Raw genomic sequence first — 26,665 nt, 5'->3', positions numbered from 1 at the left:
ATTTAAGTAATTTTACTGCATTAATTTTCATAAGTATATAATATATACTTACAATATCAAGTATTAAGGAGCCCATTACATATTACAAATATAGCATATTTCATTTTTTGATTAAACTGATTCTTTCTCAACAGTCGAAAGAATCAAATCTTTTAGCAAATTACTGTGGAATCAAATACGGAATTTTAGAAAATTAATTATCCTAAATACATATTTCTTGTGATTGTTCAAGCTTGCTTATTTGTTAATTGCAAATAAGAATTGAAATTGTGATTTAGATAATAACGTTGATTAGTATTGATTTTTTTTGACATCTGATTTGCGATGATTAAAGTTTTTCCAATTTTGTACAAAAGTGTTCTTATTTTTGTTTTATGATCCTTAACTTAGTTTTTATTTTGGCTGGTTTTTCTGGACAGACTAAACTATGTGCTAGGTTCATACAATGTTTTGTCAAAATCTTGCTTTAAGACCGACTTTACTAGGCAATAAATACAAGTTTATTGGCGCCGAAAACCTTTTTCAATACACTTCCGGCAGTGAACAATAAGATGCTCCTAAGGAAGAGAAAATCTAAGAGCTGATAGCTGGTATCGAACCCAGGATCTGCGCTTGTGAATCCAGTACGTTAAACGGTGAGGAGATTCCTTCTCTCCAGTATCTCTAAATTTTAATCGTATTCAAGAGCGAATAAAAAAAAAAATGAAAATCGTCAGAGAAAGACGTGGCAAAACGGAAACAGTTTGAAGTTTTCCTGCAGCATCCTCTACCGATACTCTCTCTCAAAAAGTAGCTCCAGCTAATTTCCATCCCAAAACTGGGCACAGTTACCAGCAAAATTACTTACGCCGTATCAGAGTAGTACGTTCGTTTAGTTTCCCTCTTTGTGAAGGGATTGTTATGGACAGAAACTATCTGATGCTTTACTCCTTCCCACCTGGACAATATTCTTGCAGATATCGGGTGAAGATTAAAATACTTAGTAGTGGCTAGCGGGTAGATTCCCACGCGGAGATCTCGGGTTCGAATCCAGCCTCCAGCCCCTAGACTTTCTCTTCCTAGAAGCTTCTTACAGCTCAGGTGATAAAAAAACATTTACTCAGCAATAACTTGTAACCCTCAGTGAAAAAACAAAACTCTGCAATAAAACTCCTTTGGAAAATTCGGATGCAAAGTTTTGGGTCCAACCTAACTCTCCAACGCCTATCGGATATCATCCTTTTAGCCAGTAGTAATCTTAAAAATTACCAGCGGCCCCGTTCTACGTGTCCAACTTAATTCTTCATACGGACCTCAGAACTCCTTTTAGAAAACAATTGATCAAAAACCGCTACACAAAATATCATAACTCCGCGCCCAACCGCAACCCAATTCGCTCATTCATAGATTCTCTTCACTTACAATCCCAAACATTCCTCTTAGTAAAGTAAAGTAATCGCCTATTTTTTTCAGGCGGGGCTTAACGTCCAACTACCAAATTAGGTGTCGTCGACGGAGGCGACTAGCAAACATACTTTACTGTAAAATTTCTTTTATTAACCATTAAATAAAATCCGAGGCCTAAGACCGGGGAATCGGACCCAGTACCACAATACATACGAGGGTCGTTTGAAAAGTCCGTGCAAAAATAAAAACTACTTAATTTTTTGGGGTAAACCTTTTTTATTTTTCAACATAGTCTCCTTTTAGGCTTATACACTTCGTCCAACGCTGCTCTAGTTTGTTGATCCCTTCCGAATAATAGCATTTGTCCAAGTCTGAAAAATAGCCATTCGTTTCTGCAATCACCTCCTCGTTTGAATAAAATCTTTTTCCCGCCAGCCATTTCTTCATATTGGGGAACAAATAGTAGTCCGAGGGAGCCAAGTCTGGAGAATAGGGGGGATGTGAAACGAGTTGGAACCCTATTTCCATTAATTTTGCGACCACAACTGCTGAGGTGTGAGCTGGTGCGTTGTCGTGATGGAAAAGGACTTTTTTGTGGGCCAATCGTGGGCGTTTTTCTTGCAGCTCGGTTTTCAAACGGTCCAATAACGATGAATAATATGCACCTGTAATAGTTTTACCCTTTTCCAGATAGTCGATGAGGATTATTCCTTGCGAATCCCAAAAGACAGTCGCCATAATCTTTCCGGCCGAAGGAACGGTCTTCGCCTTTTTTGGCGCAGATTCCCCCTTGGTAACCCATTGTTTAGATTGTTCTTTGGTCTCAGGAGTGTAGTGATGTATCCATGTTTCATCCACAGTGACGAAACGACGCTTAAAGTCCTGCGGATTCTTCTGGAACAGCTGCAAACCGTCCTTGCAACACTTCACACGATTTGAAAATCACTCGACTTCCTCGATTCAAACGAATGCCAAACACAAAGAAATAGACCGATCTGGCTGAAACTTAGTGTGTGTTCTTCCAAGAGATGCTACTAACTAAACATAACCTCGATACGCGCCAGTAGTGCTATCTCTCTGACTTTGCACGGACTTTTCAAACGACCCTTGTATTAGCTTTGCAGGCCTCGCCTCTAACCGCTTGGCTACCGTGGCGCTTTAAAGCATTCCTCTTAGGTGATTGAAACGCCGTTGACTTTGCAACCATCTTCCTTAAAAATACAGCTTCAATCTGAAGTATTAATGCTATTCCTCCACTGGAGATATCTCCTCTTCGTTTTCAAGACAAGCATATTTCACGAATCCTCCAAGCAAATTTACTTATAATATTTTTTTTTTGGTTGTACTAAAACTATTACGCAAATCGCATCTTCATTTTCTACTAACTCGGACAATTCTGAAAGATAGCACATAAATATTGTCCGAAAGCTCGCTAATACTCTGAAAAATGTCGATCTATTTCATGTCCTATTTCCAATTCTGGCCCATCACTAAATATTTGTAAATATGGAGAAATATGTTACAAAAGAGGGGAAGCCCAACTTTGGAATACCCCTCCAAAATCTCGATAGCCGATCTGGCGTTGGTAATTGTTTAGTGCTTGTTCACGTCTATTTTGCTGAATACAAATTGAAAATCCATTAAAATGGAATGGGTTTAATTTATTTATATCTCCTAATTTACTTCTTATTATTTTTAATATATCTAAAAATGTATTTTATAAAATTGTCTCTTATAATTTAACTATTGTTTTGCCATTCATAACGTTCCTAGTAAACAAGTCAAATAGCCGTAAACTATATAAAATAGTTATACATAGTGAATAAGATGATGTAATCAAGCGAGCTGTCGTCTTGTAAGGATATTGGTATGAGGTAGCCACTGGTGACAGCAGCGTGCCCCGCCGTTTTGTCACCATAGCGACCGTATATAGATTCTTCTCCAGCTCTTCATTGTTCAGCCATCATTTTTTTATATATATATATTTTTTAATTAACTAAAAATAAAAAAAAATCAGAATTTGTCTCTCATTGTTTTTAATTTCAACAAAGTGTAACTAGCTAATTATAAACTGGATTCAGGTTTTCAGTTTGGAATAAGGACAATTATTTTGTTACTTCTCTTGATTGTTCATCTTCTAAAAGTGTGTTCCCTCTCACTTAGTTGACCTTTGATGGTGTCTCTTAAACAGATTCTGAAAACGCTTACCGTCGATTTTCTGGAGCATTTAATACTACAGTAAGCTCCAGAAACGTTTGGAGGGTTTTTGTAAACTCTTTCTCTTGTGATAATCTTGAAAGTTTACTTGAAATAGATTTTGATTCGAAAATAGATTCTTAAGAAGTGAATTATTTATCATTTGCTTTCTCTTTTCTGATCTAAAAATAGAAAATACTTACCATATTGGAGCAAAAGTTTTATTTTGATAATAGTCTTTATTATTTCTCTTAGGAGTGAAGTTTCGAATCCGGTCTCTTGATGCAAGTGGCTCAGAAGGCGGTCTCCACAGATAATTTTGCTAAGGGAGCAGTTTTTTTGACATCTGCTTACAAACTGAAATAAGATCTTGGAACTGAAAACAAATTGAACGAAACGATCATTCGAAACACCTTACAGAGTTTGGTTTAGGTATTGCGCTATGTTGAACAGCCCATCTCAAATTTGTTAAACTTCATTGGTACCTCGATAGAAATACCTAGTTGAAAGGGAGACAGGTATGCCTCTAATTAGTTTGTTCTTAAACTAACATTGAGTAAAGTAAAGTAATCGCCTATTTTTGCAGGCGGGAATTAACGTCCAACTACCAATTAGGTGTCGTGGACGGAGGCGACTAGCAAACATATTTTACTATAAATTTCTTTTATTAACCATTAAATAAAATCCAATGCCTAAGGCCGGGAATCGAACCCAGTACAACAATACATATTAGCTTCGCAGGTCTCACCTCTAACCTCTCGGCTACCGTGGCGCCCTCTCAAACTAACATTAAATAATCTTCTAAGATTTAAAAAAAAAAAGCCACCTACTCTAAATAATTAGCATCTGCCTTCCAAAACTTATTGCGTACTAATTCTCGAAGCTCTTACTGGTTTTACATAGCCTAATCCAATTAGATTAAGCAGCTGTTGCCGTCATTAAGTGAAAATTGAAGCGTCAAATGAAAGCAGCATCAGCAAGCAAATAGGATTAGTAGAAAGGTATCATGCGACCTGGTCATTTAATGCAATCCGTACCTCGGAGCAAGGTCTTGCCAGTCACACTACCACCATTTGAACCACTGAAAAGAATGTCTTGAACTCCTCAGGATCCGAAATAGTGAACGGCACAACCTGGCATTATACCTGGAGTATTTTTCAGCGAGTACCCAGACTCCAATCAAACTGATTTCCTCTCTAAACTACTGTCGGTGGCCAGAGCAATCAATGAGCAGCTACATCCTCAGACAAATTGACATATAGCTGCTGGTCCTTATTCTTTCTAGGAGCTTCTTCCCACTCACTGTCCTGTAGTAATGAGCTGTAGTCTGTAACTAGAGAACACTGTCCACAGGCCGGCCATGTGCTGAAAAACGCTCCGGACGCTAGTGATTTCAGCTGTTGATGCACCTTAAATAATACGTATATACATAAATAAAATACAATACTCGTAAATAAATAATAATTTGCCAAGGCTGACCAGTCTTTCTTGTTTGTGAATCTTATTTTATGGTCTCTTGATAAATAAATATTTGCATTTTAACCAACGAATGCGATACCCAGTAAGTGTTGGACAGGTTGCCAGATACCCCTAGGCTCATTTCTGCTAGATTAGATCCACAAACACTGCTTGAACCATGATTAAAGAGATTATAATTTAGATTGAGCACGTCACTTCTAACCCTGATAATTCATTCTGTACAATCAATAGGTCGTTCTACTCTTCAGTAATGAGTAGTTTTATAAAACAGCAACAACAAAAGAAAACCCTTATAAAAATGAAATTTACTAAGTTTTAAATTTTAAATTCTAAATGATTTTGAACTTTATTCTAAAATAACTAAAAAAAATCGAATTACTGTTGGAACATTTTAAATTTTTAATTCAGTTAGGCCCTAACATTATAATCCTGTGCAACTCAGAACAATGCTATTTTTTTACAGTACCAATATTTTAGGATTTCTGTTGTCTGAATGATTTAATAATCAAAATATGGTTCAAAACCATGTTTCATTACTACGGTAAGAGCGGTAGAGCTTTGAAGAGATATTTTAAATCCGTGTCTGGAACTTAGCTGTTGTTCTGATGTTCTTCGGGAGTGCCTGCAAAACCTGGCCGAAGATCCCATGCTATCCATAGCTTTTTTTTTCTTGCTAGGAGTGTCTACAGCTCTCAGTCGCGGTGATGGGATATAATGGGTTGACAGTATCTCAGAGGCAGTGCAGTGAGAAAGCTTTAGGTGATAGAATGTGGGTGACGCCATCCACAGAAAAAGTATTTCCAATAGAAGTTATAGACCAAAATAATAATTATAAAAGTAGTTATTTTCTACAAAACAAACTAAAAAGAACGAATCTCTTTAGTAAAGTATTATTATTAATACGATTCAGTGATTTTTGTTCCTTATGTTACAATCCTGCTTCCTGGCGGGGACTCATGGAAACGTAATGGTTCAGTTAACATTCTTATTCATTATTATTATTATTATCTTTATTATTTTTTTTTAATGATTTAAGGCCCGAAGCTTTTAATAGTGCACCACCGGTCTCCGAACTGTGTTCTCTCGTAACAGACAACATTGCCTATCGCCGGATAGTGAGTTGTAAGAAGCTGCTAGCTGGATTCGAACTCGGGATCTCCGCGTGCGAATCCAATATGCTAACCGCATTGCTAATCCCTTCTCTATTATTATTATTTTTTTTAATTATTTAAGGCGCTTCATCGTCTAAGTTTATTGGCGCCCGGAGCTTTTCTCAGTGCACTGCGGGCCTCCGGACAGTGTTCTATCGTTGCAGACAACGATATTATTATTATTATTTTTTTTTTTTTTTTGTTTTATGATTTAAGGCGCGTCAACATCTAAGGTTATTGGCGCCCGGAGCTTTTTTCAGTGCACTCCATCACCGGACAGTGAGCTGTAAGAAGCTCCTAGGAAGAGAAAATCTAAGGGTCAGCAGCTGGATTCGAACCGTGGACCTCCGCGTGGGAGTCCAGTATGCTAACCGAATAGCTAATCCCTTCCCATTATTATAGACTTTTTTCGACTCAAAACTGATAAACCTTAACATTAATTTCTAAAATTTTGAGGTGATAGCAATACTTTTCTTTCCTAACGAGAAAGAGTTATATTCTAGCCGCGCCTTAATATTGAATCTGGTTTATACTCGTACGGGTGTAGCAATGTTTCAGTAGCTAATATAAGCTAGTATTACAATGTTTTGAGTAGCAGTGTAAAACTACTACAAACACAATTACTATAGAATACAATGTTGAATGCAAAGTGGGAAAGCGTTTACATTTATATGTGCATTCAGTTTTTATCTTATCATGATTAGACGACCACATGACCTTGGTTTCTGCCCCCCACTCAAGTCTGTATTTCTGCATAATAAACGTGAACATTATTCTTAGCTAGTAAAATACAATATCTAAACTTCTAAACATTAACTTTCCTCCAAGTTTGGCGCAGTTTTACCTTTTCTCTTCTACTCAACTCAACTCAACTCTAAACAAACTGCATTTTGAAATGGGTGTTTATCTTATTGTATTTATTTCTTAAAAAGTTATAAGTATTTAAAACAACTAGCTAGTTTCTTATTTATTAACTAACTTGATCGCAAAGCAATGCGTACGACCAGCTATGTGGCGCCCACGGTAGCCGAGCGGTTAGAGGCAAGACCCGCAAAGCTAAGATGTATTGCTGGTTTAGTAGGTTCGATTCCCCCGGTGTCTAGGTCTTGGATAATATTTAATGGTTAAAAAAAGAAATTTACAGTAAAGTATGTTTGCTTATTTTTCATGTACCTAAAGGATCAAACTTATTCTTTAATTTATCAAATAATGCACTTTACTCAACTTGTGAAGCATGTATGTGCCTTCAAAAGTGCCTCCTCAGATACAGAGAGCAGTTGATAACCTCCTGGCTAACCTGTCTTGCGAGCCAGTGGAGGCACCTTTGAACGCACAGTACATGCTTCACAAGTTGAGTAAAGTGCATTATTTGATAAATTAAGGAATAAGTTTGATCCTTTAAATGAAAGATATTGATCACTTAAATATGTGGCAGGAGGTTTCCAATTTTTTTTGGTAATTAAACGCAACTCTTCCAAAATTACCGAGTGATTTTTGTAAGAAAAATCAAAAGTTAAGAGCTCTAGATGTTCTCAAGCCTACACAAAATGGCTAAAAATTAATTTTACATCTGTTTGTTGGTAATTTTGGGAGAGTTGAGTTAAGTGATCAATATCTTTCATGTAAAGGATCAAACTTATTTCTTAATTTATCAAATAATGCACTTTACTCAACTTGTGAAGCATGTACTGTGCCTTCAAAGGTGCCTCCTCTGGCTCGCAAGCCAGGTTAGCCTGGAGGTTATCAACTGCTCTCTGTATCTGAGGAGCCACCTTTGAAAGCACAGTACATGCTTCACAAGTTGAGTAAAGTGCATTATTTGATAAATTAAGAAATAAGTTTGATCCTTTACATGAAAGATATTGATCACTTAAATATGTGGCAGTAGGTTTCCAATTTTTTTGGTAATTAAACGCAACTCTCCCAAAATTACCAAATAATTATTAAACCTTCTTGTTTGTAACAGATGTAAAATTAATTTTTAGCCATTTTGTGTATGCTTGAGAACACCTCAAGCTCTTAACATTTGATTTTTCTTAGAAAATCACTCGGAAAACTACTTATTTCCTGATATTAAGAAAAATACTAGCTTTACTGCCTTGGCAATATTTTCAGTAGAAAGGGAATGAAAAAATACATAAAAATGACCTATCGCGTGCTCTTCTTTCTCTTTGATAACAAGTTAAAAAATTGAAATATGATTAATAAATACCAGATTTTGAAATGGCCTAGCACCTTTAATTTTGAAGATATCGAATTGAGCTTTCCAGTTTCTTTCACAACTTTTTGTACTCTTTAAAACTGTGTATATGAAAATGGGGATCAACCAAGTATACCCTAAATAGATAGAATTCAGATTTTGTCATTTAAGTTTAATAAGCTGCTAGCATCTTCGATAAAATATTCCTGAAATATAAAATTAAATGGTAAAATTTCAATTTTATAGAAAAACGGTTGGGCAAAAATGCCATTTTATTGAATTTGTTGTTTAGCGATTTTCTGGCCCAAAATAATTTTTAACAAAAATTCTTAAAAAGTGCGATACATAAAAAGTTAAGTATGTTTCATAGTACCTTTTTTTTTTCTTTTTTTTTTTTTTTGTGATTTAAGGCGCGTCAACATCTAAGGTTATTGGCGCCCGGAGCTTTTTCCAGTGCACTGCCGGCCTCCGGACAGTGTTCTCTCGTTACAGACAGCACTGTCCATCACCGGACAGTGAGCTGTAAGAAGCTCCTAGGAAGAGAAAATCTACCTACTATCCTAGGACATTTTTTTTTTAATACAATAATTACACTTTCTGTTTCGCGTGATTAAAACTAATATTTATTTTAAATAATTTTTAGACCAATTACTTCTCAAATTGCTTTTTATATATAACATCTACCAAAATACTGAAAGAGTAAAAATGCAATTCTCCTGCGTTCGCAGACAATCAGAACGGCATATATAGATTTCTTTTTATTATTATTATTCCTTAGATCTTAATTGCGCATGATGAAGTTATTCATCATAATTATTATTTTGTTGTAGATAGGATTGGAGGTTAAGTGGGATATAAGACGTGATTGATAGCCATAAAAATGTATGATGTCATAAATAATAGTACTTTTTATAGTTCTATTATAGTTGACTACTTATACATTTTATTGCGCATGAGCTTTTTTATTATTTTCATTGTTGTTTATTTTTAAACAGTGCAGATTGGATTAAATTGATCTGTAAACAGTTGAGAGTCTATTATTATTTATATCTGTCCATAATAATTAAGCAGAAATCGTTCTTAAATGGCGGGAAATTGTATGAAAATGAAGGAAAATCCATGAATTAATTTTTATAATGATAAATTGTTTTTAAAACAGTTGCATTAAATTGTGCAGTTTAGTTGGGATGGTTGCCAGTTTGGGACTAGTAAATAGGAGATCCCTGGTTCGAGTCTACAGGTGTCCAGAGCTACTTTCTATTTCATTGGTGAAATGATAATAGAAATTTACGAGCTTCCGCCTCCTCGTTCTGGTCGCCTAAATTGCAACCTTAAGCTTAATATCAACCATAAGTTTTGATATCGATTTAGTGCTGCAACTGTAGTCCCTGGAGACCTAAAACAAAAAGGTCAGCCATAATTCCTAAACGAAAGATTGCAGATCGTTCAAACGTGATGCTGTTTAAGTACTCCTACCAATCTGGGGAGTAATGATATTATTTCAAGTTAACGTTTCAACATAGTGGGCGTTCAGAGCTCATAAAGAAATAACCAAAGGAAATTCAAATTTCTGTATCTACGAATATAAGTAGGCTATCGGTCCTAACAACGGTAAGCTTTAAGTCATAATCAGCCAAGCGGATATAGCGCTTTAATGAATCCATTTTCCATTTGTTTAAAATCCTTTTGAAAAGATAAAAAAAAATTTCCCACGGTTTTCTTGAAACTTTGTATACATATTGCTGCGTGCACTTGATAGCTCCAACAAAGCCCAGTGGCCTCGCGATTTTCTCTCTTCTGAAGAGAGTAGCTAGTCCTGAAGACGACTTAAGGGAGTGTGTTACCGCTGGGTAATTTCTCCCCTCAGTTTGTGAGTATGTAGTAGTGTCCATGTTACTATCATTGTTACTAATAGTGCATCCAGTGCTGCTGTAACTTTAAAAAATACTACCGATTATCCGTGCGCGGATTATCCGGTTTGCGGATTATTCCGGCATAAATTTAATTTTATAAAAACAAATATAGTAAATTTCTTTTAAGTGTTCGCGCTCTTTCGTCTTTCCGCGTTTGTAAGGCACTGGCTCGCTAAAATAAATGTCTTTTTTAGAAATATATGTATAAATATATGAGAAAATAATAAAATATAAATTAATAATGGTCTATTTAGAAATCTATATAAAAGGAGTTTTGTTAATTTAATTTAAAAAAAAAAAAACGTACTTTATATCGATAGTGTTCTCGATTATCCGTGCCAGCCCTCCCCATCATTAGCCCGGATGGATAATCGAGAGTATACTGTAAATTAAAAAAAAAGAAATATTTTGGAGGCAATCCGGTTCATTAAAGCAGTGATTCTCAACCTTTTGTTTTTGGTCGCGGCACACTTTTAACAATTTCACAATTTGGAGGTACACTAACAATAAGATAAGTTTAAAAGTATTTTACTTATCCATGATACACTGTGTAAAATAGTTTATGTTTATTTTCAATATAAAATAAAATAATGTGTACTACAAAAAACAACAGTATATGTGTATTAAGGGATTAATTATAAGTTAATTATAAGAATACTTTTAATGAGAAATTTGAGCTTGATGTTTTTTTGATAATTTCGCTTATTTATTTGGGTCGTATAAATGATAATGCGACTCTCATATCGTCTTCTACAACATTTAATATATAATTTTTATATAGTAGTATGCGTTTCTAAAATTCGGCACACTTCAAAAACTTTCGCTGCTCGCAAAAGTGCCGCGGCACAGTGGTTGAGAAACACTGCATTAAGGCAGTCAGAGGCGCCAAAAAAATCATTTTTTCAATTTTTTGGGGGGGAAAAACGTGTTTACTTTTTTATTCGGGAACTTTTGCGTCATATCAGTCTACGTTTAAAGAACTTATTGTAATTTTTTCGTTACAAATTAATAATAATTGTACTAATGGCGAATATTTTAATGCAACACGTCAAAAAAATGCAACCCTCTCGTGGACATGATATCTTGAGACTGGACCATCTGAAATCTAAATTTCGAAAAGATTTGGTTAGTAGATGACTTTATCTCATACTTGAACGAAGGATTTAGAAGGTTGGGCTATTTCTAAGTATAATTTCAGTGAAATGTATGGATTTGTCTCATATTAAAATTCTATATATTCTAACCTAAATTCTAAATCTGAGGAAGATTAGCTACTTTTTTTTCGGCTTTTTTTTGGCATTGGCTTTCGCCATACAGCCAGCATCGTCTAGGTGCTTATCACTAGAATATCATTCACTCTCCATTCTTACTTATAAATACATTCGCTTCACACATTCATCCCTCTACTATATACCAATATTTACATACAAACTTACAACTAATGGATGGATCAGTACTCTATACTCCTGCCATCCTTATAGCTTAACCGAAATTGAAATCACCGTAATCCTTCTCTAATCATGGATTGGCTATTCTAAAGTTCATTTTCACTGAATGCTGGTTTTTTTTTCCATATTTTGTATTTGAAATCGGTAGTTATTTAAAGTGAATGAACTTTTATAATATTAAAGTCAACTAATTTTTAGTAGATATGGCAAGTTAAAAGATAACTTAATTTCATCAACTTTGTAAGATAAATTCTCGAGTGATCACGTAAGGTTTTTTTATTTTAATTTTGCATGCAAGATATTGCATGTGTTGGTAATTACACAGTGAATACAATGAGAGCGATAAAAAGCATTGAAGTGTTTAAAACAAGCATTAAATGCCCCTCAAATACGTAACGTCTGCAAATGAAGCCTTTCCTCTACTTGAAAATTAGTTCACATTTGGCTACAATCTGAAGGTTTTAATGAGTTTCATATTCAAGTTTTGAAAATTTTTCTTTTAAAATTTCCAATTATTATGCTATAAGTGACAAAAATATTGATTAGGATAAGATTGGCGAAAAGCAAGCTGATAAATTGAGTGGGTCTGTGGAATTAAGGAAGTAGACAGTGGTGTTACGAGCCATGACCTGGGACCATGTTTACCAGCTTGCCCCGCCGCTTTTAATCTGTATCCCCACCATAAGGCTGGCGAGGATAGATGGAAGGCGTTTGGTAGGGGGTTAGTGAAGTGTTAGCAAGAGCCGAGTAGTGGGAGGAGATGCGAGAGTGAGAGGGATTGATGGGGTGACGACGACGGAGTGCATGAGTGACCCACCTGACTGATACTGCTGGTTGGTGTCGACCAGAGACTGCCTCACGTACGCCGGCGGCTCCCCCCACTCTAGAGCCCATGCCCATTGAATCGGTGTTGAGTAAGTCAGTACCAACAGACCGTATTCGTTCCATCATCATTGCAGCTTGACAGCCGCTACACTGTTTCGCTAATTACTTGTGTGTATTTCTTATGTATCCGCCGCATGTTTTTTCGTTTTCAATAAATGAAATAACGCTTCAACATTTAAAAATACCTGTTGATCTTATTATCTGTTAACTGATTGTTTTCAAAGAAAAAAAAGTAATGTGCGAGTGTCATAATTATTTGCATCATCAGAACAATCATTATAATATGTACCATCCACAAATATCGGCGCCTCATCAGTACCATCATTACGGTGATGCTCACTTGAGTAGACCGGCTCATCACCTAGTGCCATGGCTTACACCGCCTCCTCCGCCAGACTATTATCCGGCCAACTATTACAATGAATCATATGCAGCCAGGTGGGTGATTATCTTTGTTTATAAACAGTACATGTTACATGAAGATGATTTCAAAATCCGAGATAATACGTTATAATACATTATTATTCTATCTGTTCTGTTTCGGAGAGCACATTCGAACTTTGCTGTCCCCGGCTCCTAAACAAGACAAAAAATGGTCCTTACAAATTCTCACGGGACAATTCAATTTTGATATTACATTTGAAATCTCTGAAAGTAAAAATCGACCACCCAAAAAGTACTGGGATTTCCACTTTTCACTTAATTTCTTTTTTGGAGGGAGATGCGATTTTCCCGAAAATAATTTAAACTACTTACTTTTTACCTCCATAAAAAACATACTCTGGTATATATAATGTAAATTTAAAATAATTATCTGTACTGAAATTTGTACTGGTAGAGTAAGGCCTTTACTGTAAAATTGTGAATTTGAGGTATTTGCACGCTCTCAATACTTACATTTATTTAATTGTCTTACTTATTCCATCTTTGTACCAACTTCGAAGTTCAAGTTGCTAAAAAGAGTGAAATTTCTTGACAAAAATCCCAAAATTTTGAAGCTCAATTACATACACTAAAGCTTTTTTTTTTTGTTTTGATTAATGAGCTTAACACCAAGAATTATAATTTTTAATTACGATTAATTTTCATTTTTGACAAAAATTTAAAAAGACCCCTCACTCACTACGAAAGACAACATAGTGCGAACATGAAAAATTGTGGAATTTCAATTTTCAGCAGAAATATATCCGTTTTCAGGTACCTGAGTCAGAATCCCTAAACTGGAAATACCGCTTTACTCTGTAGATTTTTCGAAATTTACTGGTAAAAAACTTTTACGACTTTTTTTTTTAAATCTTGTATTTTGATTTTACGCTAGTAAATTTGTAAATTTTATTTTAATAATTTTTTTCTAGAATAATTTGGGGTATTCTTGGGGTTGGGATTCGGAGATTGCACTTCTCTCTTGCGTCACTTCATTTTCATTTACGATTTTACCAACTATAATTTTAATAAGAGTTGAATATGTTTCATAATTTTGATTTGGAGAAAATTTATTGTTTAGAACTTCAGTGGTTGATGTTTAAAATAATGATTTTGTTTTTGCTATTTTATAAATACCAAAAACGGCTATAAAAGTTTCCTGAAACACTTTATACGCCATAAACACTAGATCTGTTATTATTTGACTCATTTTTCTTCTAGAAAAAGATTCTGAGGAATTGAGTTGACATAGTCTTTAATATCAGTGTAAAATTCGATTAGATTTATGTTGGCAGTGGATGTAAAACCAAAAGAATCCTAAAAGGTGTACTATTGGTCCTTTGGTTTCTATGTTTGTCCATAGAATGTGGTAGTTTGTTAAATTTAAAGTTTGGAAGCTGGCTGGCCACTATTTTCAAGCAAGTATATCGGGTGCACTGACGACTCCAAGACAGAGGAGCTTTGGAGCTTAACCTTGATTTGAAATATCTGTAAGCCTCAGTCCACTACAATTAATCTAATGGAGCTCGGCAAAATATACTTTTGTATTCCCGAGATCTTATTATGATCATCTACCGTCAATTTCAACCTGGAAGGTTGAAGTAACCTCCAAAAGAATGTTCAATGATCCTACTACAAGGCATCTGGGAACCATCTATGGACTGATTTTTGTCGCTGATGGGGTAACTATCCCATCCTTTAAGAATTTTCAACGATATAGTCTCCAAGAATTCGTCTGTGAAAAATACACGTAAATTATATCATCTTCACTGCCCTACATCATTTTCATCTTCTCAGTTGTCTTCTTCTCGGATAGCGAGGCATCCTTACAGGTCCTATGAACACAGCTCAAAGGATAGTTTAGGCCTGTTGAGAATTGGTAGCCAAAATAAGATCTTTCTCTGGTCGCTGGAATGGGTGGGAGAACCACTGGCTAGAAGCATGCGAAATAGTTTACAACAGCCCAAACTTACAGTGGCATTACTACAAGGCCGAACGGTCATTCGGATGGCCGTAGGCTTCTTAACGGGTTATTGCAGGTTATTCTTCTCAAGGGACAAGTAGAGGATAGCCTGTAGATTTCGTAGGGTGAAAGTGGAGGCACGTACTATGTCAGTTAATGGTTGTAATGGTTCAGAGTTTTGGATCTCTGGAAAAAAATAACACCTCGGCTTCATAATTTGTCTGGAAGCCCTTCACTATACTTCTAAATCTAATTATAAACAGGATCTTAACTGGTGAGTGCCATAATAGACCCCACTCTAGGCTTAGGCTTTTAGGCTAACCCTTGTAGAATCTACTCATAATTTAAAGTACAAGGGTGTCAGATTCTGTGTGGATGATGGAGAGTTAAAGCCAAAAAGTTGTAATCATCAAAAAGCTCTCCAGGCCTATGTAGACGACAGTGTAGTATGTTAGTGTCAGTTTAGTATGTTCGTAGCAGAGTAGTATGTTAGTGTCAGTGTCAGTGTAGTATGTTAGTGTCAGTGCAGTATGTTAGTGGCAGTGCAGTATGTTAGTGTCAGTTTAGTATGTTAGTATCAGTTTAGTATGATAATGTCAGTGTAGTATTCTAGTGTCAGTGTAGAATGTTAGTGTTTGTGTTGTTGGGATACCGAAATCCGTATGAGTAAAAACTTTTACAAGTGCTACAGTTAAGTTATTTTTGATGCCCAATAATCTGTACCCGAAGAAAAAACAATCTTCCAGACATCACCACCCGGACTTGGATCCATGGATCTCCTTGTTTCATACTTTCAGTTTCATAGTCATCACTAACTTAATCTCCTCGCAAGTAAGTCAGTCTCCTGTCTAAGTGAATAAAGTGAGACATTAAAACAAATAAAAGCGTAAAAAGTTTCTTTGGATGTGAACCTTTAATGGTTTTGTAAAGTTTTCAAATTGAGGGAACGAATCCAAATTGCGGTGAGGAGAATATGAGGCAGAATTTGGAAGCTGCTTCATCCAGTTCACTCACTTTTTACTTGGAAATTCCTCTTCTTTTCAGTTTTATTTATGGACAAAATACATTGTAAAGCGTTAGTTTAGTTTTATTTTAATAAAATAAAAATTTATTTAACTAATGGCCGGCAATTTTAATTCATTAAAGTTAATTGCAGAATTATACTAATTGAGTTCGAATAATATACAACTCAGACCAGTGGAATGCGCTTTCGTTGTATTAGTTGCTAAAACAGATTAATGCGCAATAATTATGCATATTAGCGGTGCAATTATATTTTTCCTTCATCGCATACATTTTATATATATTTACTATTTGGTTTTTAATTTACTCTCAAGCTCTAGTTATAATTATTCACAAAACTGTTAAATAACTCATCTCCATTACTTCCATCGCCCTTTCTTTTTAAGTAGACATAAAAGAATAATACATTTTGATTATTTTATTTCTTCAATTATTTTTTTCTATTTCGCGGTATACTTTTTGCATTAATTACAGTAAGTATTTCACCCACTTAGCCCCTCACTGCATCGCAAAGCCATTTAGCTACTTTCTTATTTTTATTTATTTTGCGTTAACCTTTAAAAGACAAGTTTCTTGTGACACAGTTCTCTAGGTAATCAACAGAGAGCAATGTAAGCGCGGCCACTTCAGTATCAAATCCATGCTTTGGATTTTCTCTCAACCTTGAATCTTGGCGAACATTTCCTTTACTTTTTTAATAGCTGTTGACTTAGTTTAAATTGTGCTTTAAAAATTATTTAGAGTCACACTTGGGGTATTTTATTAAATTTACAAATGAAGATTGGTTTTTGACTAAGGAATCAAAAACAAGTATACCTCTAGTGGTAACTGCGCAGTTATCGTGAAATATGATGGGCGTTGAATATAATCATTTTCGATATTTCAGAGATTTTTTTGGTTTTTACATGTTCCTTGCCATCAACTTAACATTACTGTAACAAATTCTTTGAATACTATCAAAATCTATTTGATCGGCGATGTTGCAAAAAAATTACAGTGATAAAGGAGGATTCGCCCTATATTTTAATGAAAATTTGGGAATTTTATCTTTTATAGAAAAAGAGAAAAAAATTGTCAAAGTTGGGTGTTTTCAACGTTACGCTTTCTCGTGCATTTCTTGACGAACGACCCTTATACAATAATATCATCGATGGAAAAAATCTTTGAAAGATATTGGGGGGGGGATATAGTGAAGCCTCTAGACAGGGGTCCCCAAACTTTTTACACTGTACCTCAAACCGGACTATAAAACAAACTATTTTAAAGTAAAAAACAAACAAAACGGGAACAAATAGAATATTTCAAATAAAGAACAAGTAAATTTAAATCACCAAACTGCTCAGTATTTCTGTGGGAATTATGGACCTGCTTTTGGCTAATGAGATGGTCAATGTCCGGTTTAGTTATAGTGCTTTGCCTTTCTTCCTACTTCTGCTGTTATTTTTCGGAGCCGTAACGCGTCATCGGAAGTAGTACTGCACATGAGCGACGCAGCGCTTTGCATCATCGCCTCTTATAGTGCTCCTCTCGCCAATGAAAGAGATGCCCCTTCCGGAAGTGCGGGCCGGATAAATGTCCTCAGGGGGCCGCATGTGGCTCGCGGGCCGTAGTTTGGGGACCCCTGCTCTAGACCTTTAAGATTTTTAACAAAATTGGATAGGTGTCTGTCAGAAGAGGAATGACGCAACTAGGTACTCTCTTTACTGACCAGGTCTAAGATTGGATTAATCACCGATAAAAGCAACCTTCTAGTTCATATATGGTTCCAAGATGGCTTTTGGCTGGTAGCCAGATCTTAAGGATATGGAAGCATACATTGTACATACTTTGGTACGGTTTCTTCGCAGTCTTCCTGGCTGAAATTTCCGTTTTGCTAAGGAGAGAACCTGATAAGTGGTCTTAGAGATAAGGAAGTTCTAATATCCGTGAAAAACCAGCGTAAAAGTGCTAGCTACTTGCTGAACGATAACCATCAAACTTGTTTGGAAATATAGCGAATCACTGAGTTGTTTTTGAATTGATATCTGATCACGCTAAGCTACCGGGGTAACAATGTTGCTGATCAGGCGATCAGGAATGGAGAATCCACTCTGTTTGTTGGTCCAAAAACTTGTCTTTGGCATTACCAACAGCCCTGGTAATGGATGGCTGTTCTAATAATTGAACATGATAAAAGACTTAAGCCCGCAACTTGGGTAAAATCAGAAATAAGTATAAAATCTGACGCTAGATTGAAACCAGACTATACTGGTGACCAGGCAACCTTACATAGTGTGGTAGGTTTTGCAAACACTGCCACAGAATGCGATTTAATTGACTTAGGACCTCTTTGTAGGCTAATCATGTATAGCCTATATGTCATACATTCTTGTTTTATTAGGATTGGTTATATATTAGTTATTTATTGCTAATTATTTTTAGTCAAAATACCAATCTAGCCCCAATCTGGACATACGGACTTGTACGGTACAGCTAAGCGCTTCAATCTCAACCGTATCCAGTCCCCCCCAATGGAAAATCCTACGCACTATCTTTAACGCACCTTTCTCCGTCACTAATCAGATAACCCACACTGACCTAAAAGTCCCTTTTGTTCTTGACTTAGCAAAATTTCGTTGTACCGAATTTCATTCCAAACTTTCTCCTTCATTTCAACCTTCTCCTACACAACCTGTCTCAAACTACCCTTACGTCGAATCCTCCCCGAAGACTGAAGCGTCGATGGTTTCGCGATTACCTGATCGCATGATAGAAAAGGGCATCCTTCGAATTCACTTCAACGGTATCCTGTGTTAGGCGATTGATGATGGTCATCGTTGGATGGCCCTCCATTCAATTCCTTCAAGCAATTTTGTTTATATATTTACGCTATCATATTTACTTTTAGCCAATAGGCAGATGTAAATTAAATAAAGAAAGAGGCGAAGAAACTTTTCAATCTTTTCCTCCTTAGGTTTCTTCTTCTTAAATGGCGCTACAACTCATGTAGAGTCTTGGGCTCCTCAAGACCTTTCCTGCGCATCCGCCCTCGAAATCCTAACATACATGCAACATCCTTTGCGACATTATCCTCCCAGCGCAGCTTTGGTCTGCCTACCCTCCTGTATCCTTGGAACTTCCAATACCTTCCTAGTAATTTCATATTCAGCCATCCTAGCTACATATCCTGCCCATCGCAGTCTACCTAGCTTTATTATCAGGATCCTTGAACAGAGGGTACAATTCCTGATTATTTTCCCTAATTCTCCAATTCGGTCCATCGCGTATAGGAGTGCCTTCCGTTCAATCAGCGAAAGGGTCCGCTCATCTGTCTTGGTCATTGCCCACTCTTCGGAACGACATTGCTCAGCACTGGTCGGGTGAGGGTTTTGTAGAGAACCGCTTTTGTATGAAGCGATTTACTAAGTGAAACTAGCACTTGTTTGCGGCCTTGATTCTCTTTTTTATTTCTGAGCCGAGGTGCTCACTGTTACCACCCTAGGTACAGTTAATTTATTAAATTCTGCAAAAAAAATCGAAAAGTTGCAAATTTTTTCACCTAACATCCTCCATTTTATAAATTTATATTCACTTAAGACCTGTTTATAGCTTCTATGGCTAAACAGGAAACGCCTCCTTGATCCAATAAATATAAATAATAAATTATTAAGTAGCTTATATTTAGATTTTTAATAAAGACTCCATGTTTGAAGAAAAATGGACAAAGTGTGAGTGCCTAATGCAGATTCAGAAAATGTAAAAACAAATTAATAGCCATTAACTACTTAACACCTGATAACGATAAATAATGTCCACTTATTAAAAAAAATACGTTATTTAAATTTACGTAAGTGGATTTATTTTATTGCAATCTTGTTTTATAGAAGTGAATTACTTAAGTTGTTGCATCTCTGATAATAATTTTTTAAAAAAAACATTAAAAATATATCGCATGATAAACGTGATTATTTGCGCAACAGATGTTGATAGCACTCGTCGCTCTTCTCTGTTTGTTATATATAGATATAAGGGAGAGTTGCATATGATTTATTCTTGCACATGGCCTTTACATTTCTTATCTGTAACATTGTTGCAATTATTATCGCAAGTATTTAAACATTTATTTGAAATTTAAACATTATAAATTAATTTTATAAAATTGCATTACCTTTTCTCTCTTTCTAACCTCTTACTATTTACAAGAGGAAGTATTGCAATCCGTCAAATTTGGGAGATAATTTTCATTAAAAAAAAAAAAACACGTAAGCAATACATGGTATCCGAAAGTGATTCTCAGAATATTGCATTTTTGTACGAATGGCTGATTCTTTTAAGAATAATTATGCACTTTCAAACCATACATTTTTTTTAAAGTCATCTATGTGGTTGCATTTTAGCCAGCCTTGAAAGTGTTGTAACGTTTTCTTGCTGGTTTGCTCTCTGCAGTCCTCCAAGGACCAGGGACTCGTCAATCAACATGTTCTACTTACCTATATCCTTTTTCTTTTATCTCCATCTCTTCGCAGCCATCCTTTTTGGTCCTTCTCCTCCTCAATTTGAAGCTAACTTTTACTTGGGAATTCAGTTTTTCCCCTTTCCTTCAGGGTTGCCGGTACCTAAACTGTTCTTTCGATATGGCGCTGTGACTTTTGGTCAGGAGGAGATATCTTGCTGAAAACACGAGTTGTAAATGTGTACAGTTAAAGAAAAAGCAGGGACATGTTCTCAGAGTATCGGCATAAAAATAGACCATGCTGTAAATATGAATGCAGTTAGAATCAAGCCAAAACAACGAAATTACCAACAACATTGCGGAAACTCTTTATAGTCCTGGTTGAAAGTTTACTTATTAAATAGACATTGCGCTTTTAGACAAATCATCGTTGCGCCTTTAGACAAATCATCGTTGCGCTTTTAGACAAATCATCATTGCGCTTTTAGACAGATCATCTTACGTTACCAAAATAAACTTTTAAAATCATTTACATCCTAAAATATAAAATTTAATTAATAAAATAATAGTACACAATGCCTAAACGATATGAACTGTAAGGATAATCGTGAGCGATTCTTACCATAATTCTGGCAAAGCATTGCAATGCTCAACATGGACATCAAAAAAGAATGGTAACTTCATCAAGTTATATATTTATATATCTCTTTCCTATTTCCATAAAAAGGTGTTTCTATTGTAGTAGTGACGTCATCAGTTTGGAACTTCGTATTTTACTAGCTCAACATAAATCCTCTACTACGAATATTGTTTAAATCAGCTTGTTTTGCTAGTAACTGGAGAATTCTTGTTTAATTTCTTATTTTACTTGTATATTTACATTCAACGATAATAATAATAAAGGCTATTCTCAGACCTACAGTAAGAAAGTACATATACATATATTAAAGAAAAATTAGACTTAGGTGGGAAGTTAAAAAGGTACTCTGCAATAATTTAATAATCTTCATGTGAAATCTTGTGGCTATCCCAGATGCCTTCCATTTTCCGGCTGGAACTACGATTTCTCCCGCACCCTTATAGTATTTTCAAAAAAATGAATTGTTTTTCATAAATTGGCCATTTCGTGGTTGTCTGTGAAGTGTATGATAAGCGTAACTTAACAGCGAAAAATCATTAAACCAAGAAATTAAACATTAAGAAATATTAAAGTTAAGCTTTGCATTAGGTTCCGCTATAAGATTTGACAATAAGCTTTTGGAAAATATTAACCAAACAGCAGTGACATTTCGAGTGAATCGATTTCTCGAAAACGACTCAGACGATTGATTTTTTTTTTTTTAACTTGGGCGTACCAAAATTGCTCTTCCATGCCAACATTAGTCAGGAGAAGTAGGTTCTGAACATAGTCGAATCTCCTGTGCCATTCATTCTTCGGCATTCGCCAAGAAAATTCAAGGAAGAGTGAGAAGCGGAAGTCGAGTTTAACCACTCCCACTTTGCTCCAAACAACATCTGTCTCTAGATGTTCTGAAATAGCTTCCTTGTTCTATTCCACATTTTGCGATGAAGTGGGAGATTGAGGATTACCTTAATCCGCCTGAGGGTCAAAGGTCCCTCTAACTGCTTCTCTTAATCTATCTCAGGAGATATACGCGAGACACCACAAAGAGATAAAGATCTGATTTCTCCTCTTTCTTTACTTTAAATTTTTTTGTTTTAAATTAATTTATTTTGCAATTGTATCCAATACAACAAGCAAAAGAGATGAATGATAAGGATAGCGCAAATGCACATGCACGTATATTTATATATGTACCAACATACATGCATGAGTGAAGTGAACGTCGGCCATCCAGTGATGGAAGCCGTTAGATCGCCACGTTGGCAAGCTTACGCAGCAACCATCCTAGGAGGTCGGCGTTATGTGTTGAGGTGGTCGCTTGGCCACCACCGCTTTAGTCTGCGCTGTGGATTTGAAGGAAGAGTTCTGGTAGACATGTTGTAGGATCAGAGGGTTGTGATGACTGTGTAGATTTGAGTGGAGTTTTGTGTAGCGAGATTGGGCTATTTCTGAGACGAGAAGAATCTTTAGATCAGAGTGTATTGCGTGATTGGAGACGTAGAAGGGAGCGTTAACTATTGTTTTTAGAATTTTAGACTGTAAAGTTTGAGGTCGGTTGATGTTCGATTTTTTACCACTTCCGTAGAGTTGTATTCTGTACGTCTAAACATGTTTAAAGCCTTTTTTTTTTTTACAAAAAAAAGTGTGGTCACTCACTCTAGTTTTTCTCACTTTATTGTAAGTACATATTTAAATATTTTCTGGAAAAACAGTTTAATCTGAAATGTATTTATCAAGATTACAGAAAATTGTTGGAGCCATTGTCGAGGGAAGCTCAAAAAAATTTGAACGGTTCATTAAGGAAAGTAAAATTAAGGAAATTCAATCAAAGTCGGCATTTTAACATTAAATATTATCAATCTCATCAGTACAAAGAGAGAGAACCGTAAATTACAGAGAAAAGAACACTCTAAAGGGAATCTTCATCCCCTTCCTGGAAGTACCTCCTAAAAAATTGTCCCAGGAAACATGTTTCAAATGTTTAATGTTAACCACTATGTACGATATTCCAATGAAATTGTACGAGCCATTTATAAGAATATCACAAAATACTGAAAAATCTATTCAGTCAGGCATCAGTTTCAGTCCCTTAGTTTTTCTTTAAATTTGAAAATCTAGGTCCTTATTTCATACCTATGAACATTACTAGTTACCAATATAATGTATTTATACACAGGGCATTTTAGAAGAAAAACCAAACCACCTTCCTTCAAGAAGAGCAATTAATCTCGCGAGTAACTTCGGGTAAAAATATTTCTAATAAAAGTTTTAGAACAACACATATGCAACTAGTTTACTGATTCTCCAGAAAATCGTACTATTTGTTTTAGAAAAACTGTTACTTTCGGTTTACTTATTTTGGCCCAAAACCATAATATGTGGCATCCACTGAAATATCAGATTTGAACTATCTACGCTTATTTATTTATTTATTTTGTTTTGAGTTAAGCTGGATATGTACCACGCACTCGCGGACCAGTTTGTTCAAAAAATAAAAATAAATGTTTCAGACACAAGGCCACAAAACGGTTATCAAAAATCGGAAAACTCAAAATTGATTATCTGCACAAATACGAGGGTCGTTTGAAAAGTCCGTGCAAAGTCAGAGAGATAGCACCACTATCGAGGTTATGTTTAGTTAGTAGCATCTCTTGGAAGAACACACACCAAGTTTCAGCCAGATCGGTCTATTTCTTTGTGTTTGGCATTCGTTTGAATCGAGGAAGTCGAGTGATTTTCAAAAAATGGACGAAAAAGAATTTCGTGTGTTGATTAAACACTACTTTATGAAAGGCAAAACGCCTCAGGAGACTAAAGAGAAGCTTGATAAACATTATGGTGACTCTGCACCTTCGATTAGAACAGTTTATAAGTGGTTACAAAATTTTCGGAGTGGCCATATAGGCACAAGTGACGTGAACGTTCTGGACGCCCTGTTGAGGTTACTACTCCAGAAATCATTGATAAAATCCATGATATGGTGATGGATGACAGAAGAGTGAAGGTGCGTGAGATTGCTAGTGCTGTGGGCATCTGGAATGAACGGGTACATAATATTTTGCATCAACATTTGGACATGACAAAGCTATCCGCAAGATGGGTGCCGCGATTGCTCACGCTTGACCAAAAACGAAATCGTGTGAAGTGTAGCAAGGACGGTTTGCAGCTGTTCCAGAAGAATCCGCAGGACTTTAAGCGTCGTTTCGTCACTGTGGATGAAACATGGATACATCACTACTCTCCTGAGACCAAAGAACAATGTAAACAATGGGTTACCAAGGAGGAATCTGCGCCAAAAAAGGCGAAGACCGTTCCTTCGGCCGGAAAGATTATGACGACTGTCTTTTGGGATTCGCAAGGAATAATCCTCATCGACTATCTGGAAAATCCTTATGAGCACACTCGACTTTCTCTTACCGCTAGATTTTCTTAAAAACAGTTTTAATAATAATAAACACAATCATTTTCATTTAAGTTTCTATCAACGGATTTTATCAGTTTCCAGGTATTAATGTTAGGAATTTGGCGTGCAATAATAAATAATAATAACTATAAAGAATGTTTTATAATGTGAAACACTAAAAACTCATTTTTCCTTCTTCTTTTAGATATTTAATTGAGGAAGTCTTCTACTTACTTTCAGATGAGTTTTATTGATAAAATTATAATTATTAAAACAGTAACAAGATCCTAATCATTATTAATTACTTTGAATATTTTATTCTCCGTAGAACAATATCTAATTTGACTGTTTACTATTTATTTCTATTTTACTGTTTACCAGATATTCTTACAGAGATATTCTTTATACTAGTAAACATCGAATTATCAATTTTTACATTTGTTATTGTTTTGAAAGTGTGGTCTTTTATATTTCTTATTTGGTTGTTTTTAAGCTATTAAAATATTAATTATATATTAATACGGTTTCAATACAACAGACAATACATTATAAGAAACGTAATTTATTTATTTTATGCGTAATTATATAGATTATGTAATAATAATTAGAACGTATCAGATTTATTTCAAACTTTTTAAAAGATTTAATTAGCGTTAAGGATTTTTATTGGGTTATAAATTTATTAATTTTACAATTTTTTGAAAAAATCTTTCAGTTTTAACAAAACTGACGTAAGAGCTCCTAACAGACCATATTTACTTTTTATGATAGTCATTTACCTAGATTCAACAGGACAATATCCAGTTCTTTTTTAATCATAAAAAAAGAATTAATTTCGAGTTCACGCTGGAAGTGTCAGGAAGTACCAAAAGTTTTGATGTCCTCTGAGTCCGAAAAAATTTTTTTTAGCTAATATTTAATAATAAAAAAATGCTCGGGGCTGAAACTTAATGTTTCGGTTCGGCCCCGCTAGGGGATTTGATTTCTATCGTAGCGAACCAAATTGCTATACAGGAAGTATTATGTTCTTTCTCCCTCACGGGCGCAATCAATTTTACCTGATTCAGACACAAATATATCGTCACGTATCTCACTCAAAACACAATGGAATCTTTCCTAGTGATCAATGACGAAACTAAATTGAACTGTATATACATACGAGGTGTGGCTATTAAGTAAAGAGATTATTGCTGTAAAATATTTTATTTTAAATTTATACATATTTAGTTACTATCACCTTCAATATACACCCCTCCCCTATCCCTACGACGCTCCAAGCGAATTTACCATTGTTCGAAACAGTGCTGGAAGTCTTTTTCTGTGAGCTCCTGCACGGCGCGTCACGCTTTTTCTTTCACAGCTTCAACGGACTGAAATCGTGTTCCTTTTAATGCAGATTTGACCTTGGGGAACAGATAAAAGTCACATGGGGCTAGGTCAGGCGAATAATGCGGTTGGGCTAAAACTGGGATGTTGTACTTGGCTAGAAACGTCTTGACAGACAATGCAGTGTGAGCCGGCGCGTTGTCTTGATGGAGACCCCATGACTTGTTCTTCCACAAATCAGGCCGTTTTTTCCTTACTCTTTCACGGAGTTGAGCAAGCACCTCACGGTAGTAATGTTGATTAATTATAATCGATATTTTCATTCGTTTTGGACGTGGAAGGGCGACCTGGGCGGTCATTATCTAGGACGTCTTCTCGGCCATCTTGGAAACGCTTAAACCACTCAAAAACACGCGCATGTAATTAACATTCATCACTATAAACTTCTTTTAATAAAAGATAAGTTTCAGTAGCGGTTTTATCAAGTTTTGATGTGAAATTTCACGACAATTCGTTGCTCTACTACATGTGTAGTATCATGTTTTCGGCAAAACGAAACTAACACCTCTTACACAAACGACGGTTCAGGTCAGTCTGATTTCTCTACAAACACGTGAGACGCTGCAATCGAAAGAGAAGGCTTTACGCTTCACAGCTGTCGGTCGTTAGGATTTGGCGCATGCATAGTTCTTCTGTAGCAGCATCAGTCTCGTTATTTAATGGAATATTGGTGTAATATTTTTTGTTGCTCGATTATTGTAGTAATTACATACAATGCTTCTTTATTATATTAGCAGCATAAATATGTTTAA

At 35.6% G+C, this 26,665-nt stretch overlaps 1 protein-coding gene across 2 annotated transcripts in view; it reads left to right on the top strand.

Moving 5' to 3' along the window:
• LOC141449241 (basic helix-loop-helix ARNT-like protein 1) overlaps window positions 1-26,665 on the top strand; it is a 186,697-nt gene that overhangs the window by 37,386 nt on the left and 122,646 nt on the right. The window contains exon 1 of one of the 2 annotated variants that reach the window (XM_074118469.1): window positions 12,066-13,096. The exons of the other annotated variant lie outside the window; for it this stretch is intronic. Within the exon in view, the coding sequence (XP_073974570.1) occupies window positions 12,894-13,096 (203 nt within the window). The 5' untranslated portion in view covers window positions 12,066-12,893. Of the gene's footprint in view, window positions 1-12,065; window positions 13,097-26,665 lie in introns of those variants that run through there. 2 annotated transcript variants of the gene reach the window in all.

This window comes from Rhodnius prolixus, unplaced genomic scaffold (assembly GCF_049639745.1).
Source record: "Rhodnius prolixus isolate KJV_2025 unplaced genomic scaffold, Rpr scaffold_2, whole genome shotgun sequence".
Classification (NCBI taxonomy): domain Eukaryota; kingdom Metazoa; phylum Arthropoda; class Insecta; order Hemiptera; family Reduviidae; genus Rhodnius; species Rhodnius prolixus.
Note: the sequence above shows the minus strand (reverse complement) of the source record. Positions and strands in the feature narration are given on the sequence as shown.